This window comes from Erpetoichthys calabaricus, chromosome 3, assembly GCF_900747795.2.
Source record: "Erpetoichthys calabaricus chromosome 3, fErpCal1.3, whole genome shotgun sequence".
Classification (NCBI taxonomy): domain Eukaryota; kingdom Metazoa; phylum Chordata; class Cladistia; order Polypteriformes; family Polypteridae; genus Erpetoichthys; species Erpetoichthys calabaricus.
In genome coordinates, this window is record NC_041396.2 from 118,371,831 (window position 1) to 118,391,459 (window position 19,629).

General features: G+C 35.1%; 1 protein-coding gene across 2 annotated transcripts in view; it reads left to right on the plus strand.

Moving 5' to 3' along the window:
• LOC114648332 (inositol-trisphosphate 3-kinase B-like) overlaps positions 1-19,629 on the plus strand; it is a 159,393-nt gene that overhangs the window by 117,097 nt on the left and 22,667 nt on the right. For both annotated transcript variants that reach the window (XM_028797310.2, XM_028797312.2), the window contains exon 3: positions 19,312-19,411. In XM_028797310.2, the coding sequence (XP_028653143.1) occupies positions 19,312-19,411 (100 nt within the window). The remainder of the gene's footprint in view (positions 1-19,311; positions 19,412-19,629) is intronic.

The window sequence follows — 19,629 nt, forward strand, 5'->3', positions numbered from 1 at the left end:
TCATTACCATACACATACACACAGGTATCACTGCATGGTGTCACAGCACCAGCTGTGGAAAAGAGCAATAAAGAGGGAATCAGCCTTTTCAAGGCAGAAACAATTGGGTGAGTTGGAGAGTAAATAACATGGTGGAAGGTAAAATGGAAACAGATATGTTTATAACCCAAACAGTATGGACTGTATGAAATACAAAGAAGCTCATGGATGTGGAGAATAGTTCTTTGAAGGAGCAATAGTAGACTCTACTTAAAAGGCCCTAGGGCATCGAGAATAACTTAGTTTTAGTTCTGTTTATCTTCCATGTTGCCTTGTCCCTGTTAAATAAGTTTTCTTCTCACCTCTTCTGAAAGTCTGTGCTTTGATGAAACTAATAATTTGGACTTTCAATGGTTTGGCCCTCTTTTAGTTGCAGCTTGGTATTTTCAGACCTTATGGTTATGAAACTTGTTTAAGAATTTGGTTGTGGGTGTGTCTAGTGTTGCAGTTACATAACATCTGCCATTTAAAAAAAGGCAGTATTGCAGTGTTTAAAATATGTAATGTATATATCTAGGATATGACACTTGTGCACTGAATCAATAATTAGCAGCACTCTGTGCTCAATTAACAATTTCCTATCAGATAGACAGCAATGATTGAAGTTAAGTGCTGGACAGTCTTCCACCATCAGAACAAAGACAGTAGTGACACAGGGATTGTCTTTCTCCCCATTGCCTTGAATTTCTATAGTAATAATTTGACAGTCCTATCAGGCTTACTATGTGGGTTTTTCTCATTCAATGATAATTCTGAAAAAAAGAATGAAATAAAGGAGCTTTCCTGGTGATGACTAAAATTTAATTATTGTTGATGATCAGGGAAATGGTTTTACATGAGACAGAAACACAAACACACCCTTTTTTTAAAGTAAGTTTTATTTATACAGTACAATTTACAATTCACCCTTCTTCTTCATCTTCCTCTTCTTTTTCTGAGACATGGAAGAACAAACACACCCCTAAGCCTAATGTCATTGTAAACAACAATGACACCACTGACAGTGCACTACAGTGGAGTGCACATAACATCATATAATTGTAAAATATGACAATGACAAATTTAAAAGCTTTTGTGCAAACTGGATATTTCAAGAAGTAGTCCCATATAATGGCATAATAATTTTTATCTGAGCAGTCTACTTACAGAAGGTGGAATGAGTCAGCAAATCATAAGAATGCAACATAACACCTTTTCCCTCTAACATAAAAGGCTGTTACTGACTATTACATTATATTTTTATATTTAGATACTTATCACAAAATTTGACATCATTTTAAACTATTGAAATAATTTATTGATCAGGGCTACCACCTCACAAATCTGGGTTGAATCTGTTCTGCATTGTTTCATGCGTTATATCCAGTACTGCTGAGATATGCTCTGGCTTTGCTCTGTTTAATTAAGTGGGTTTAGTTATTGAAGAAGTGATTTAAAGAAATGAAAATATAGATTTAATAATTAATGCCACTGAACACACATCAGATACAGGTATGTTGAAAAGACTCCTAAGATGGGCCTTAATATTAATTAGCTTTGAGTTTGGAACAGGGGTAAAAACTGGATGTAGTATCTGCAGTGATTCTGGTTAGTATGATATTGAGCTTGTATTCCAAGTAGGTTGAACTTCCCCTATCAACTTCATTACCTTTTATAAAGCATTTGTAGAGTGGTGTGCTCATCTTCATAATTCAATGGTATGGTAGGGGTGTTACAGTGCAATATTGAAAGAAGTCAAATAATATCAATATAGTAGGTGGAAAAGCTTGTAGTAAATCAAGTAGCTGGCTATCAGCAACAGAAAAGTGACAAGGTGTAAGAAACTGCAGCTCTTGTCTCTGATCTCCACATGTAGCCCCTCAGAAGCATTAACAGGTTATGCTGATAATGTTAACATGGTGCCTGCTATTTCTGTCTTTCTTGCTTATTGTGCTTCCTATAATGAACAATCCAGTTTCCATAAGAGCACTGTCGATACCAATTAAATAATTTTGAAAAATAAATATCAACATATCATTTTCAATATATGTTACCTTTATTTGTTAATATATAATGGTTGCAAGTAAAGCTGTATGGATTTGTTAAGATTCTGTCAAAGTCCATCTGTATTTATTTTTGAAATGCATGACTGGAATCATTTAAAGAATTTTCCAAATATTAGTTGGGAACAAGGTTAATATGCCTCAATGTGGAATAGGCTTGTGCTTGCCAGAATCTTTCTGGCAGTGAAATAATAATCTTCTATCAGATAAAATAAATTGTTTCTATTGAATTTTTATGTCATTCTGATGTATGATTTATTCATCATACAATAATGTGATAACTTAAATCTCACTAATATGTTTTATCTTGAACAAGCATGCAGATTCCCATCTCCTGCTTTCCTAAATCTGATATTGGCCGTTTCCCAAATGCCAGTTTATACTCAATGATTCAATTTTAGAAATTGCTAAGTGGAACAGAACAGGCTGCTTGTCACGGTTTGACTTTTTCTTCCTGCAGGGACTGTCTCACTTAGTCAGACCTATCTGGAATATTTAAATCTGACTAAAACTCAAAAGAAAACATGTTTGTTTTGATTTTTTATTTATAAAACAATGGGTCTTGTTTCCAAAAAAATAATAAGGAATTCCAAAAAAATAATAAGGCTTAGGTGGAAAAAATTAACACAGACCTAAGGTATAGGGATGTTTATTTCTTCCTTTTCAGATTCCACACAAATTATTAAAACGTTAAAAACTTAAATAATATGTGTTGAGTTCTGTGTTTTGTGTTTTATGACTATTGGAAATATGTGGGGCGGCACAGTGGCGCAGTGGGTAGCGCTGCTGCCTCACAGTTGGGAGACCTGGGGACCTGGGTTCGCTTCCCAGGTCCTCCCTGCGTGGAGTTTGCATGTTCTCCCCGTGTCTGCGTGGGTTTCCTCCGGGCGCTCCGGTTTCCTTCCACAGTCCAATGACATGCAGGTTAGGTGGATTGGCGATTCTAAATTGGCCCTAGTGTGTGCTTGGTGTGTTTGTGTGTGTCCTGTGGTGGGTTGGCACCCTGCCCGGGATTGGTTCCTGCCTTGTGCCCTGTATTGGCTCCAGCGTGACCCTGTGTTTGGATTCAGTGGGTTGGAAAATGGATGGATGGATGGAAATATGTGGTTCAGTGGTTATCACTACTGCCTAAGAACTCCAAAGGCCTGGATTCTGGTGTGTGGAGTTTGCCTGAACTTCTTTTTTTCTGTTAACATAATTGATGTTTTTAAGTTGTACAGGTGTAGTATGCAATAGGTTTCCTTTTACTTTATTATTATAAATGCCCTTTTGCACAGAGTAGCACAGTTAGTGATTCTGTAATTCAGCACTACAGTCCTGAGTGAAAATTATGGCCAGCCATTATCTTTTTGGATTTTGCACCTTCTTCCTTAGTCTGCATTGATTTTCCTCCCATTTCAAACACTTACAGGTTAATTGGCAACCGTAAATTTACCAGACATGAGAGAGTTTAAGAGTGTATTAACTGGATTAATTGGGTTCAGAAAAAAGATTAGAAAGATCCAATATTATCATATATCTCATATGCAACAACTTACCTTTATACCTTTACATTAATCTTAATCTTTAAACTGTATACATATATGAAGACTTGATTAATCTTATGATTGCAGGGTTGAACACAAAGGTCTTTATCAGCTACTCCATTTTCCCACCATAAAACAAAACAATTTCTAGTATAAAAATACATTTAAAAAAAATGAAAATAATTATGCTAAAAAATGTTAAGGATGGAATATGATATCCTTAAATAAATGAGAATGAAAAATATTGCTGACATCATTACATTGTTAACTGTCAACTCACATTCTTTATTTAACAAAATGAAGCCAACCAAAACGATTCCATAGTTTAGTACAAGGATATCAACATTCCTAAACGTGCGATCCACTTGTAAGAATTGTCACTAAATACCTCTTTGTGACAGAAAAATTTTACAAAAAATTGCACAAAACTGCTTGGATTAAGTCCATGCTAAGTCTGAGCTGTAAAACTTTACCGGATGCATGTATATTGGTCTTAGCCTTGGTACATTCTACTCCAGTTGCAGTATTGGGGAGCTAGCATTCTCAAACTTCTGCTGTTGTACGTGCTTTTTGCTGCCCTTATAGTCCATGCTCAGGTTCTGGAGGTTCTGTATGAGCATTCTGTGCCAGGTAATACAAGGGAGACTTCTGATTTCTTTCAGGGATCCAGTCCATTGCTTTATGGGCTAGACCCCCACCTTCCTATTTCTATGGTATTAGAAGATTATACAGTATATGTTGGTATTAGAAGATTATACAGTATATGTATGTTTTTTATAAAACTTAGGAAGAATTAAGTAAAAATATAATTTGTACTTATTGTTAAATTTTACCTCTTTATTTAATTGTTGAAATATTAAATATTAGCCAAACTGCCATAAAAATATTCCACCTTAACACATAGTAAGAAATCACTCTAAATAACATTCAATTTCTATGGTATTAGAAGATTATACAGTATATGTTGGTATTAGAAGATTATACAGTATATGTATGTTTTTTATAAAACTTAGGAAGAATTAAGTAAAAATATAATTTGTACTTATTGTTAAATTTTACCTCTTTATTTAATTGTTGAAATATTAAATATTAGCCAAACTGCCATAAAAATATTCCACCTTAACACATAGTAAGAAATCACTCTAAATAACACTCAAGGTTTGGTAGTATTTTTCAAAGAGGTCTAATATAACAGGACATAATACAAGCTGTACTGAGATGTTCCAAAAATCACTCCAAAATGCATGTCAGGTTAATCAAAGACTGTAAACTGACCTAGTCTGAGTGTGAGTGCGGCTTGTGAACTGCCACCTCCCAAACACATCATCTTTGTTTCTTTAAGTTACTACATACATATGTTGGTGCATATATTGATATGTACAGTCAAAAAAACTGTATGCTTCTTTACCTTTACATTTACAAACATATAACTATCTAGCAGCTCATGTTCTATCTAACTGACTGATTGTTACATCAGAATTTAAGTTGAGTATCAGGAAGGTTTCATTAACTTGTTAGCTTACAGGGGATAAAACATAATCTTCCATTATCTCTGTAGCTATATAAAACTTGTATGTCATTATAATCAAGCAAATACTTGTGTGACTTTAACATTAACACTAACTTCCTAGGACTAGATCTTAAAACTTCACTAGTCTTTTACAATTGGCTTCGCTTGCCAACCCAACCCCCCCCCCCCCCCCCCCCCCCCCCCCCAATCTGCACTTCGCGCCAGCAACTTCGCGTCTCTGTCACTCACGTATATGGATTTCACTTTCACCAAACAACAAAACTTTTAATTCTCGTGGATAGACCTCTTCATTGAGAAGAAACACTACTTTTCCCTGATGGCAACACGAATTAGACAATCTACAAGTCTCTGACTTAAAGTTTAAAGCCAAACTATATCTACATACTTCTGTCATATCACCTATGTCCATATATTCGATCTCTTTTCGCTTTTACCTTTTCATCAATATCGCATTTAATTTTGATTTCATGTTTGGAATTACATCCTGACAACTCAACGTATAACTGGCCATGAGTGAATATTGTTTCTTTCTCTCTACAAGAAATGTGCCTGACAATAGCATTCACACAAATGAGAAATGATTGAACTGTGTGCATGGTTATGTGGGCAGGACTTTTTCAAATCTCTTGCATAAGCTATTGTCTCACGAGGCTTGAAATTTTTTCTTGCAGGATTTCACTTTCACCAAACAACAAATCTTTTAATTCTCACGGAGATGCCTCTTCATTGGGAAGAAACACTACTTTTTTTTTTTCCCTGATGGCAACATGAATTAGACGATCTACAAGTCTCCGACTTAAAGTTTAAATACAAACAATATATTTGATATCTTTTTGCTGTGCCTTTATTTCACTGAGTAATAATTTCCATTTGTTCGCGCTAATGCGATCTTTAGTATCCTTTTTTTGAGACTTTCAAATTTTTGTAATTCCATTATCTCTAACCTGGTCTACATGTGTATCATGCCAACGTTTTTGAATTCTTTACGACATTGTACTTTGTCATCTACTCTTGGTCTTTTATTTCCGGCTCCGGGCGTGGTTAAATCTCTTGGCACAGAGACTCGTCTCGCGGGACGTGAAAGTGTCTCTCTGAGAACATCACGTCTTGTCTCCTTCCAAGATTTTTTTTATAATAGAGAGATATGAGCAGGTGAAATGGCTGTCAGTTCTATGTTAGAGCAATCAAAACTGTTATTTATTTGAAAGTGATAACACATTCTCATGTTCATTTATTCAAGTGTAATATAATATATTTCTCTCAGTAGTTTTTTTTTCTATATTGGATACATTTATTGTTCAGTATTGAATGTTAATGGAGTGTGTGTATCATTTACCAGTAGAATAGAAGATGAAGGTGAAATGCAATGAGCTTAAATAGGAAACTTAAAAACTCTGATACATCATTAAGTCAAAACTCCAACTATCTAATCAAGAACTTTATTTCTATAGTGAAGCTTCTAAAATCTTTAAGTTATGATTAAACACTGTAGCAATAAAAGATATTACCTCAGAGCCTGTTGCTTTAATTTTAAGCCATATCTGCATTTCTCATGTAGTAGATGTTATTTTAACAGATGTTGTCAAAACTGAGTTGTTTTATTCATACTGTTAGGAAGTGGCATTCTCTTTGCTTGATGAATAATATTTAAAAAGCTCTCTGTTTCAGTTGACAAAACTCTTCCAAAACAATTAAAGAACCCATTTATTTAGAGCAGAATGAGTTGCCTTTATAACAGTTGAGTTCTGTTTAATTCTGCTGTTTCATTCATTTATTTGTTCTATATACTGACATACTTTAACATACTGTGATGTTTTTTATTAGACTGGAAGTTTTTGTGATTTATTGTATAAGCTGACTTTGACCAAACTTAGTAATCACTCCCTTCTTAAAAAATAAATAAGTGATTTACTTTTTAAAAACTAATAATGACCAGGCATGAAGCTACAGTTTTTGTAGTTGTCTTTTCAGCTGCTATGACCTCAAACGTATTTTTATTCATAGTATTTAAACCCTGTTTTATGTTAACCTTTTTATGACCGTTTTAAAATTATTTAGTCTAAACACTTTTGAGTTTTATTAGCATGCTTATTTATTATAGGAAAGCATAAATTACACAGAGTAATACTTTAAAGTGAAGTGTGTTGAAAGTATAAAAAGTAATATAAACTACATTTATGCCAAGAAAAACTAAGTGTTTAAGAACATTTTCCCAATGGATAAATGTTGATTTTCGAAATGTCTTGTTTGTAAAATGAAAAAGAGCAAAGGGACAAACGGATAATTACAAACTTTCTCCATGTTAAGATCAATGAAGGTGTTATTGTAGTCTTTAAATAAAACAATAAAAAAATTTTATTTTGTATACCCCCTTAAAGAAGAAGTGTGGTTTAAGGGAAACCCAACCTTCATATTGCCAAGTACTGTAATGTGCATTTTGATTGCTTGTTTGCATTTCCTGCATGTCAAACATGCAAGCTGCACTACCACTTAGCTCTCCAAGTCTGGCATCTCCTTAAAGGTTAGTGAATATCGAGCTTGGACTTTGAATCAGCTCAAGTGCTCTATCACCAAATGGAGTTTGAGTCTACTGAAATGGGAACTTTTCAGTCATTTTGATGTACCTGTTTGGATAGTCCCAGGTGGCCATCCTCAAGGTATGCCCCTATCCCAAGACAGTTCTCGTATCTCTTCATACTAAGTCCAACTTTAACTTGGTTAACCTTGCCAGGTGTTGACATTTACCTGGCTATTTTGTCAGTGATTTAAATGCATTTGCCTTTCATTCTCTTACCCCATTTGTTGCTTTTTCAGTATGGCCAATCATTGCAAAAAGATTCCATCCTATCTCAGTCTTAAGAATGTAGTCAAAAGTTTGCACTCTTCTTTTCTCCTTCAACATCAGGAGAAGTGGCACTATTTTCAATAACTGTCTGTGACATCAAATAGTGGGTACTGCAGGCTAATTTCTGCTTACAAATAACACAATTACACAGGGATATATACATATATATATATGGCATTCGTAGTCTGAATCACAATCATACTCTTTGCATTATTTGATAGTAAAACTATTTCAGCCATATATATATATATATATATATATATATATATATATATACAGTATATATATATATATATAAGCTAAATTTTCCAGGTATACAAATACAGTGCTGTCTATCTATCTATCTATCTATCTATCTATCTATCTATCTATCTATCTATCTATCTATCTATCTATTACACTGTGTTTCTCTTTTTATGTTATAGTATTGTTCTGTGCTTATTTTCCATGCATAAATACATTAAAAGATTAATTATCGCTGACAAATTTAATTATAGTGGTGCCAGTGCTAACCTAATCCAAAGCATATTTCTTTCCAAAAATAGAAGTTAAATTAATATATGTTAATGTTGTCTTTATACTCCTATTTGTTTTTATAGTTATTCGTTTCACCAAAGTTGAATGTATTATTCATGCAGCAACCATTATTAGTGTTGTTAATTTCACAGATGTGTTTTGGTAAATTAGTTCTCACATATTCTTCTTCTGCTTTAAGTCCTTGGTTTGAACTTTCAGTTTCATAATTAACATTTATTGAAGCAGTTCCCAAAGCACATAAAATTTCTTTGGCAGTTTTATTCATTTCAGCTGTTTCAATAAAATTTTATTTCATTATCAACACTGTATGAATATACTGTATATATACATACACACATAGAGGTTTATATGGTTATCAGTGTTGCATGTGCTAATCAAATTGCAATATACTGCAATTAACTTTAGCTGTGATTAGTGAGTATAATTTCTTTACCACAAAACGTCTGTCCTCGTTTCATGAAAAATTTATATAAAATATTCAATTATGAAATTACCCATGCTTTTTATTTTACAGTAATTGAAGCATAATCTTTCCATTAGGCCTTTTTATATCCTGAATATGTTCATTTTTACAATTGGATTGGAGTTTGCATGTTCTCCCCGTGTCTGCGTGGGTTTCCTCCGGGCACTCCGGTTTCCTCCCACAGTCCAAAAACATGCAAGTTAGGTGGATTGGTGATTCTAAATTGGCCCTAGTGTGTGCTTGGTGTGTGGGTGTGTTTGTGTGTGTCCTGCGGTGGGTTGGCACCCTGCCCAGGATTGGTTCCAGCCTTGTGCCCTGTGTTGGCTGGGATTGGCTCCAGCAGACCCCCGTGACCCTGTGTTCGGATTCAGCAGGTTGGAAAATGGATGGATGGATGGAAATATGTGGTTCAGTGGTTATCACTACTGCCTAAGAACTCCAAAGGCCTGGATTCTGGTGTGTGGAGTTTGCCTGAACTTCTTTTTTTCTGTTAACATAATTGATGTTTTTAAGTTGTACAGGTGTAGTATGCAATAGGTTTCCTTTTACTTTATTATTATAAATGCCCTTTTGCACAGAGTAGCACAGTTAGTGATTCTGTAATTCAGCACTACAGTCCTGAGTGAAAATTATGGCCAGCCATTATCTTTTTGGATTTTGCACCTTCTTCCTTAGTCTGCATTGATTTTCCTCCCATTTCAAACACTTACAGGTTAATTGGCAACCGTAAATTTACCAGACATGAGAGAGTTTAAGAGTGTATTAACTGGATTAATTGGGTTCAGAAAAAAGATTAGAAAGATCCAATATTATCATATATCTCATATGCAACAACTTACCTTTATACCTTTACATTAATCTTAATCTTTAAACTGTATACATATATGAAGACTTGATTAATCTTATGATTGCAGGGTTGAACACAAAGGTCTTTATCAGCTACTCCATTTTCCCACCATAAAACAAAACAATTTCTAGTATAAAAATACATTTAAAAAAAATGAAAATAATTATGCTAAAAAATGTTAAGGATGGAATATGATATCCTTAAATAAATGAGAATGAAAAATATTGCTGACATCATTACATTGTTAACTGTCAACTCACATTCTTTATTTAACAAAATGAAGCCAACCAAAACGATTCCATAGTTTAGTACAAGGATATCAACATTCCTAAACGTGCGATCCACTTGTAAGAATTGTCACTAAATACCTCTTTGTGACAGAAAAATTTTACAAAAAATTGCACAAAACTGCTTGGATTAAGTCCATGCTAAGTCTGAGCTGTAAAACTTTGGATACTGTATACACACATATATGTATGTGTGTACATTTCAAACACACACACACATACACGCACACTGTATATAGAAAAAGTTTCAGTAGTCAACAAAGAACTCCTACATATAATAATTAACCAAACTTCAGAATATTTTAGAAGTTTAATAAGTGAAACAAACTCTTTTATGCTGCTCTTCCTCAAACACCAGGACCAACTGGAAATCAGAATGAGGCTGGAGGCCTGCTTCCAGGTGTTTTCCATTGCAAACTAGAGTGCTACAAAAGCTGTAATTTGAACACTGATTTAATCAATCATTAAGTGACAGATATTTATACTGTATATTTACCCAGATGAAACTTAATGAAGAAAATTTACACAGTGCTACAGTAATTGCTCGTTTGGCTTAGTTTTTGTTTTTTTTCTCTGCACAACTTTACACTATACAGCATTTATTTTCCAATTTATTATATCATCAGGGAACTAAGTTTCATACTGTGATCAATACTGTCATCAGAACCAAACTACAATAATTTCTTGCACTTTGTCTCTACGTAGTCAGTACACTTATGATGTTATTTTGCCCAAAAAGTATGTGTTTTGCAAAACAAAGCAAATCCAACCCAAACAAATGAAGTGACTAATTAAGGTGTCATGCTGAGCAGCAACCACACGGATTTACAGTTACCATATAGGCTAGAATCAGTCAGTGACCATGATACTTTCATACCCTTGTTGAACGTTTTTCTATTGGCACAACCACCACATGTGGAGCCGGAACTACATGAGACATAAAATTTCACATTTGGTTTCAAGAATTTTCAGAACAAAATAAAACAGGAGCCAAGCTTTATCCTCATCAAACCTGGCTCCTGTAGATAGTGTAATATAACATTATTTTAAAAACTAATAAACGCAATATTTAAAAAAAAACTAATAAACGCAAAGCTAAAATGTTTGCCAGTTTCTTATTTTTAAAGCACTGGCACCTCTTTCATTTGATTAAAATTCTATACCATATGAGAAGACAACATGGTTGTTTGTTCAGTACAGAAGTGTAGAATGATGGTATAAAGTGTAATCTTCATAATGAATGAGCCAAGTTAAATTATGTATTAGCTATTCGCTTCAAGAAATTTTGGGTATGTAAAAAAATAAACTTCTCTTCCTCCAAACATTGAAACAGAATTCATCATTCTACTTAAATCATGTATCATCTTTTCAGAATAGGGGTTTTAAGGCCATTAGACAATAATTTTTATATTACACAAACAGTGCCTTGGTTAGAGTCTTGCTACATAACAATAAGTGGTTTGTAAATGCACTATTAGGTGTCATGGGTGCTTTGTAAGTCACATTAAAACTAAACAAACTATTATTTAAGATCTTGTTATTTAGGAGCAACTGACTAGTAAAGGCACCAATGTAACATGTATTTTGAAGTATTACCAGTAATATAGTCGAGTAAAAGCTACCCGTTTTTTCAGGCTAAAACTCAAGTAGTCAAATGGATGCTTTACTTTCCTCAGTAGCTGTAGTAGTGTGGATATGAATAAGTAGAAAGAAAAATATACATCATAATGCCTGGTAAATTTTCCTTCATCAAACTGGACTTACAGAAGGTGCTAGTTTCAGATGGTTGAAACAAATGAGGGCATCATTTACTTATATGAGCTTGACTTTTTTAATCTCTTTAATCTCTTCCCAGCAGGTAAAACAGAAATTCAGTATACTTCTCCATTTAAGAACAGTATTTCAATCCTGCACCTAGTCATTGTCAGAGTTGGAGTTTTCACCATATCTGTGTGCATTTTATTCCTACATTGGTTAATTGTTATTTCCAAATTGGCCCTTGTGTAACTGCAAGAGTGGCTGTGTGCTCTGGGCCCTGCAGTGAACTGGCACCTCATCCTGGACTGTTTCCTGCCTTGCACCCAGTGCTGCCAGAATAGGCTCTGGCATCCTGCAACCATGAAATTAATTAAATAAGTTAATGTATGTTATGTTATGAGAGAATCAGTCAGTCAGAGTCAGTCATTGTCCAACCCGCTATATCCGAACACAAGGTCATGGGGGTCTGCTGGAGCCAATCCCAGCCACTAGAGACAATTTAGATCACCAATGCACCTAACCTGCATGGCTTTGGACTGTGGGAGGAAACCTGGGTCTCCTTACTGCGTGGCAGCAGCGCTACCATTGCACCACCGTGCCGCCCTATGAGAGAATGTTCAGTAGTGATTAGTGCTTTGCATGCTTAGCTCATATTTGGAATTTAAGTTTATACAGTAAGTGAAACCATAATCAATACACCCAAATTTTTGTCATATGTTTCATATCGACAGTTTAAAAAAGGAGTCATCAATAAAAAGTCTCTGCCTAAAATAAAATCCTAGCCTTGTCCTTTAAATAAATCTGTAAAAGTCTTATATTTAGGATATTTTGAGAAAGCTGAACATTTCAGTTTTGTTATCCCAAAAATAGTATTCCTGAAGGTAATTATTTCTAAAGCAATAGTTGTGCAGTGCTTTATGATATACTAGGTCTGTAATGTAATTATATTAGAAAACATAACCTTATGCCATAAATCTTGGGAAGCCACTCATTTTATTTAAATTGATAGGTTAGATGGGCTTCTCCTGTTCACACAAGATTTCCAGCCAGCGACATGGGATTTGAATGTGTCACCATATCTTTCAACATTTCTCTTAATATTCCTGTAGCCTGTTCCCATTTACATTGTTTCCATTTGTGGTGTATTTACCATATTCAAAGCTCTCTTTTCCTTCCTTTAACAAATCAAAAGCTCTACTGTCTGTTTTGTCAAATCTGTTTAGAGCATGTTTGCATCTTTTTCCATTGCTTCAGTGGCCAATAGCTGAGTCCAAAATGTTATCAATTTGTGCTGCATAAGATCCTTCATTATTAAAGTTATCATATTTGCTACCTATCCCAAATAAGTAATACAGTCTGACAATGCTATATGGTTTATGGCACAGTGATTTTCCTTAATACATTTTTTATCATATAGCTACATGATTTCCATATGGCTAAATGGTTATTGAACTAGGAGGCTCTAGGAGTGTATGTGGAGGAGGTGCACTGCTACATCTACTCGGACATCCAAATTAGTGACAGGCTGAATTGGTCTAGTAACACAGAGGAACGTCAAAATAAAGAGCAAAACAGACTCTTTTTTTCTTAGGAGATTGTATTCCATTAATATGTGTAGTGACAAACTTTATATGTTCTACAACTCTGTAATGACCAGTACAGTTTTGTATACTGTTGTCTGCTGGGCCAGTAACTTCACTTAAAGAGAGGCCCACCAAATCAACAAGCTAATTAAGGCAGTCTCAGTTATGGGACACACTCTGCTGGAGGTAGTAGCAGAGGAGAAAATGAAGACAAAAATGTCGGCTACTATGAACATTCTGCACATGCTCTCTCTGTTACACTAGCAGTGAATAATTTTAGTTAACCGATTATTTAGCAGAAGTGTGTCAAGAAATGCTACTTGGGCTCCTTTACAATAACAGCAAAATGCCTTTATAATGCCTAATGGTATCTATCTATCTATCTATCTATCTATCTATCTATCTATCTATCTATCTATCTATCTATCTATCTATCTATCTATCTATCTATCTATCTATCTATCGATAGGGCATGTCTCCACCGTGATCTCATGAAGGACTAAGCTGGTTCAGAAAATTGATTGATGAGTTGGTAGACTTTGTTGTTTCTATGGAGTTGCTCTCTTACTGATTAGGAATATTTTTGATACACCCTGACATTATTTTTAATTTAATTACATCTTTAATCACTAAATTATACAGTGATCCCTCGCTATATCGCGCTTCGCCTTTCGCGGCTTCACTCCATCGCGGATTTTATATGTAAGCATATTTAAATATATATCGCGGATTTTTCGCTGCTTCGCGGGTTTCTGCGGACAATGGGTCTTTTAATTTCTGGTACATGCTTCCTCAGTTGGTTTGCCCAGTTGATTTCATACAAGGGACGCTATTGGCAGATGGCTGAGAAACTACCCAACTTACTTTCTCTCTCTCTCTCTCTCTTGCGCTGACGTAGGGGGGGTGTGAGCAGGGGGGCTGTGTGCAGCTGCTTCCTGAAGGACATGCTGCACAGTGCTTCGCATACTTAAAAGCTCAAAGGGCACGTATTGATTTTTGACTTTGTTTTTCTGTGGCTCTCTCTCTGTCTCTTCCTGCTCCTGACAGAGGGGGTGTGAGCTGCCGCCTTCAACAGCTTTGTACCGGCGGTGCTTCGCATACTTAAAAGCCAAAAAGCCCTATTGATTTTTTTTTTGACTGCTTGCTTTGCACTCCTTTGAAAAGGAAGATATGTTTGCATTCTTTTAATTGTGAGACAGAACTGTCATCTCTGTCTTGTCATGGAGCACAGTTTAAACTTTTGAAAAAGAGACAAATGTTTGTTTGCAGTGTTTGAATAACGTTCCTGTCTCTCTACAACCTCCTGTGTTTCTGCGCAAATCTGTGACCCAAGCATGACATTCTAAAAATAACCATATAAACATATGGTTTCTACTTCGCGGATTTTCCTATTTCGCGGGTGGCTCTGGAACGCAACCCCCGCGATGGAGGAGGGATTACTGTATTCTTAACCCTTTGCGGTCGTTAGGCCAGAAAACTGGCCTTAGTAAAAAGTGCGCTATAGGTCGTCAGGCCACCGCTGGTGGCCCTGCAAGTTTCTGACCGATTTGCACAGTCGCCTGGTCGAGAAAAGTGGCCTGTGTTATTCCTACGTGCTTGAAAAAAATAACTGCTGTAATTATTGGCGTTTTTTCAATAATTAATTACGACTAATGTAGCGTGACGTTGAAAATTAAATACGACTGCAAAGGGTTAAGTAAAATTGTGCTTTTTATTTTATTAGGAATTTAAGCAAACTTCTTTAAGCTATATACATAATCAGGTATTTAAGGTGGAATGCAAGTAGCACTTTTTCACTTAAAGATGGGCAGATGTAAGGAACAAAGTACAGAGTCATAACTCTGTAATTGAAGTGGAAATCTTAACGTTTAAAAGGAATCTGAATTAGATATCAGGACAACTTAACTATGAGCTAACCAAATAAGCTTGACTGACTGAATTGTCTCCTATTGTTTGCAAAATCTCTCATGTCCTTCTCTAGACAAAATCTTACATGTTCTCTCTAGACAATTAAATTTAGAGACTCTTTAGCATTTTGTAGCCTTTTTCATGCTTCTGGTGGTTGTAATGTAAGGTAAATGAATGTTGGAAAACTGAGGCCTCTTGGTATTTAATCATACTAGATTAGAACTCTAGCATACACCCAAAGCCTTTGAGGATAGCTGAAGTCCATCTGACTATGAATATTGGTCAACAGCCCTTTACTGGGTAAATCTACGATATACTGTTGTGCAGAGTATTGTTTTATGATTTTAAAAGGGTCTGTCTCCTGATGGCATTGAATTCATTCACTCTAAGGCCCATTCGGGTGTAACAATGGCACCACTTGCTGCAACAGGACACCTAAAATGTAAAATTACTAGAAAAGGCTTTATAAAAGCCAATCATCTCCACTACCAAAAATTAAGGTCAGAGAACAGAAATTTATCAGGAACAGTCATACCTCTAAATTTATGAAATGGTTTGTGCTGAAATAGTGAGAATTTAGTTTTTGAATACTGAGAATATTGTGACAGATGAGACAGGGCTTATATGGGCAAGTGGCTCTTTTGGCTTCATATGCACTACTTTTAAATTAAAGTATATTTAAAAAGATATAATTTAGGGAAAATAAGCTAACAGCAAATGCAGCAGGAAACTTAAAGTTTTATGTATTAACCTACAGTGCAATTAGAACATTAGAACAGGAGAACATTAGAACAATCCAGACAAGAACAGGCCATTCAGACCTACAATGCTCACCAGTCCTATCCATTTAATTTTTCTAAAATAACATTATTTCCCTGAAGCCCTGTCTACCACACTACTTGGTGGCTTATTCTAAGTGTCTATGGTTCTCTGTGTAAAGAAAAACCTCCTAATGTTTGTGCATAATTTACCCTTAACATGTTTCTGAGTCCCCAGTGTTCTTGATGAACTCATTTTAAAATAACAGTCTCAATCCACTGTACTAATTCCTTTCATAATTTTAAACACTTCAGTCATATCTCCTCTTGATCTTCTTTTGCTTAAGCCGAAAAGGCTCAGTTCTTTTAAATTTAAATTATAATTCATGCCCTGTAGCTCTAGAATCAAAATTCTATACTGGAGTTTTTCTAGCGCTGCTATTCTTTTGGTAGCCTGGGGACCAAAACTGTATGCAGTACTCCAGATGAGACCTCACCAGTGTGCAATAAACCAAACTTGAGCACCCTCATTAGACTTGTACTCTACACATCATGATATACAGCATAACTTAGCATTCTGTTAGCCTTCTTAAAGGGCTTCTGAACACTGTTTGACAGTTGTTGAATCCAGTACTACTCCTAAATCCTTCTAATAAGGTGTATTTTCGATTTTTAGACCTTCCATTGTGTATTCAAACTTAACATGTTTACTTCCTACATGTAGTACTTTACATTTACTTACATGAAATTTCATGTGCCACAAACCCACCTAAGTCTGTATGCTGTCCAGGTCCCTCTGTAATGATTCAAAGGATTCCAGATTATCTGCCAATCTACCTAGCTTGGTATCATCTGCAAATTTAACCAGCTTGTTACTTATATTCCTATCTAAATCATTTTTATATATATATATATATATATATATATATATATATATATATATATATATATATATATATATATTAAAAATAGCAACAGCCCTAGTATTGACCCCTGTGGAACAGCACTCTTAATGTCAGCCAATTCTAATAGAGCTCCTTGCACCATAACCCTCTATACAATACAATACAATTTATTTTTGTATAGCCCAAAATCACGCAAGAAGTGCTGCAATGGGCTTTAACAGGCCTTGCCTTTTGACAGCCCCCCAACCTTGACTCTCTAAGAAGACAAGGAAAAATGCCCAAAAAAAACCCTTGTAGGGAAAAAAAATGGAGGAAACCTTGGGAAAGGCAGTTCAAAAAGAGACCCCTTTCCAGATAGGTTGGGCATGCAGTGGGTGTCAAAAAAGGAGGTAAATACAATACAATACACAGAACAGAACACAAGTAATCCTCAATACAATATAATAGTATAACAGAAATATTACAAGTACAGAGCAGAATTCAACAATAGATGATATCACATATTACGATTTGGATTTGTTCAGAGTCCTGGAGATCTCGGCCATCAATCTACCTCCCCCTATTGGCCATTCCAAAGCTGAGTCAGTGCTAGGCCAGCCAATCCAATGAAAGGACCCCCCAATGATTCCTGCGACCCTCCATCAGAGATGACTTTACCTTAGGCAGGCAAAACAACTTGGCTGGTAGGCAGTGGTACCAAGTGCCACATTTGAGTACTGAGAAGTGAAACAGAATACTTGAGGGTTAGTGACAAGTTGTAACTATCATATTACTTATGTTTTAGTGCTAATGACCAACAACAGAGATACAGTCTGTACAGTTAATCAGCAGCTGTAGTCAGGATATGCTAAACTGAAATAGTGAGTCTTCAGCCGGGATTTGAAAGCTGAGACCGATGGGGCATCTCTTATAATAGCAGGCAGACCATTCTACAGTTTAGGGGCCCTGGAACTAAAAGGTCAACCTCCCACTGTTAGGTTATTAATCCTTGGAATCATAAGCAGACTGGGATCTTGAGATCTTAATGTATGTTCTGGTTTGTAAGTCATGATAAGTTTTGACAAGTTAGCTGGACCTTGCCAATTTAAAGCTTTATATGTTAAAAGGAGGATTTTGAAATCTGCCCTAAACTTAACCTGGAGTTATGTGTTTTTATTTTCTTGTTCTTGTAATAATTCTTGCAGCACCATTTTGGATTAACTGGAGGCTGTATAAAGATCTGTTTGAACATCCAGTGAACACTGAATTTCAATAATCAATCCTACTAGAAATAATTGCATGAATGAATTTCTCAGAATCCTGCTTATTTAGAAAACACCTTAATTTCCCAACATTTTTAAGATGGGAGAAACATGATTTAGACAACTTTGTAATGTGCACTTTAAATGACATGCTAGAATCATCTCCTAGATTGCGGGCTGGTGATTTGTTTGATTTCAGCCTATTTAATTTGAGCAGTATTTTCTCCCCCTATAATTTCTGTATCACTCAGTACTTCCATAGTATTCCCTTTTGTCCACTGGGAGGTCATCCACTTCCTCACATGTAAAGACCTCAGAATAATGCAAGTTTAGAGCATCTGCTACATCACTGTCTGTATTGCGCAGTTTTGTGCGTCTCGATTTTTTGTGTGTGTGTGTGCACATTTCCAGTTTTATTTGATGATTGGGTCATTTACTGATAAAAAATCTCACAAAAGACAATGGTGGATTTTATTCTGGCTATGAGTAACCACTAATGATAATAAATATTATCCTCATGTAGTTTATAATATAAAGGGCAAAAACATCATCATAACAGTTATCCTTTGTTAATCAATTTAAAAGACTCATGTAAAAATACTCATACATTAATTTTTTGAACCCACCTATCAACATCTTAACAACTTATCTTTACAACATAGGGGAAAAGGCTGGAACCAAACCTAAACAAGACACCATTCTTTGTCAAAACCAACTCATATTCACACCTACATTCACTCATAGGTAATTTACAGTCATCCCACCTCCACATCTTTGAAATGAGGGACGAAAAATCACTATCCCAAAAAAACAAGGGAAACATAAAAACATGCAGACTGTACACAGTCAGTGACTCAGGAACCTTTACTTGATAAAAAATAAAATAAAATTCAACAATATATAAATCATGGTAGTCCACATAAAAGAAAGGTCAGTGGTTTAAACAATAACTTAGAAAGCAAGTCTTAACAAAATGCACGCATAATATTCTCATATTAGCAACAAGATAATGACTCATATCTTTCTCTTTGTTTCTTCTAGAGCAGATCATGGAAAAAGATCAAGAATATGATGCACTGGTCACCATTTGTAACTTTCTTCAAAAAGAAATATCCTTGGATTCAATTGGCTGGGCATGCAGGTAAAACAATCCTCTCCTTATATATAAAGGAAAACTTGATTTGTTGAAAGATTAGGTATTTGTTCAAACAAAACTATACTTTATTATTTAAATACATCTCTTTTACTACAAAAATATATATACACATATATTCACATACTGTACAGTACATACTATATATATAAATACACATTCCAAAAAAATGTATTCACACAAAAAAAATCAATTCTCTGGTCAAG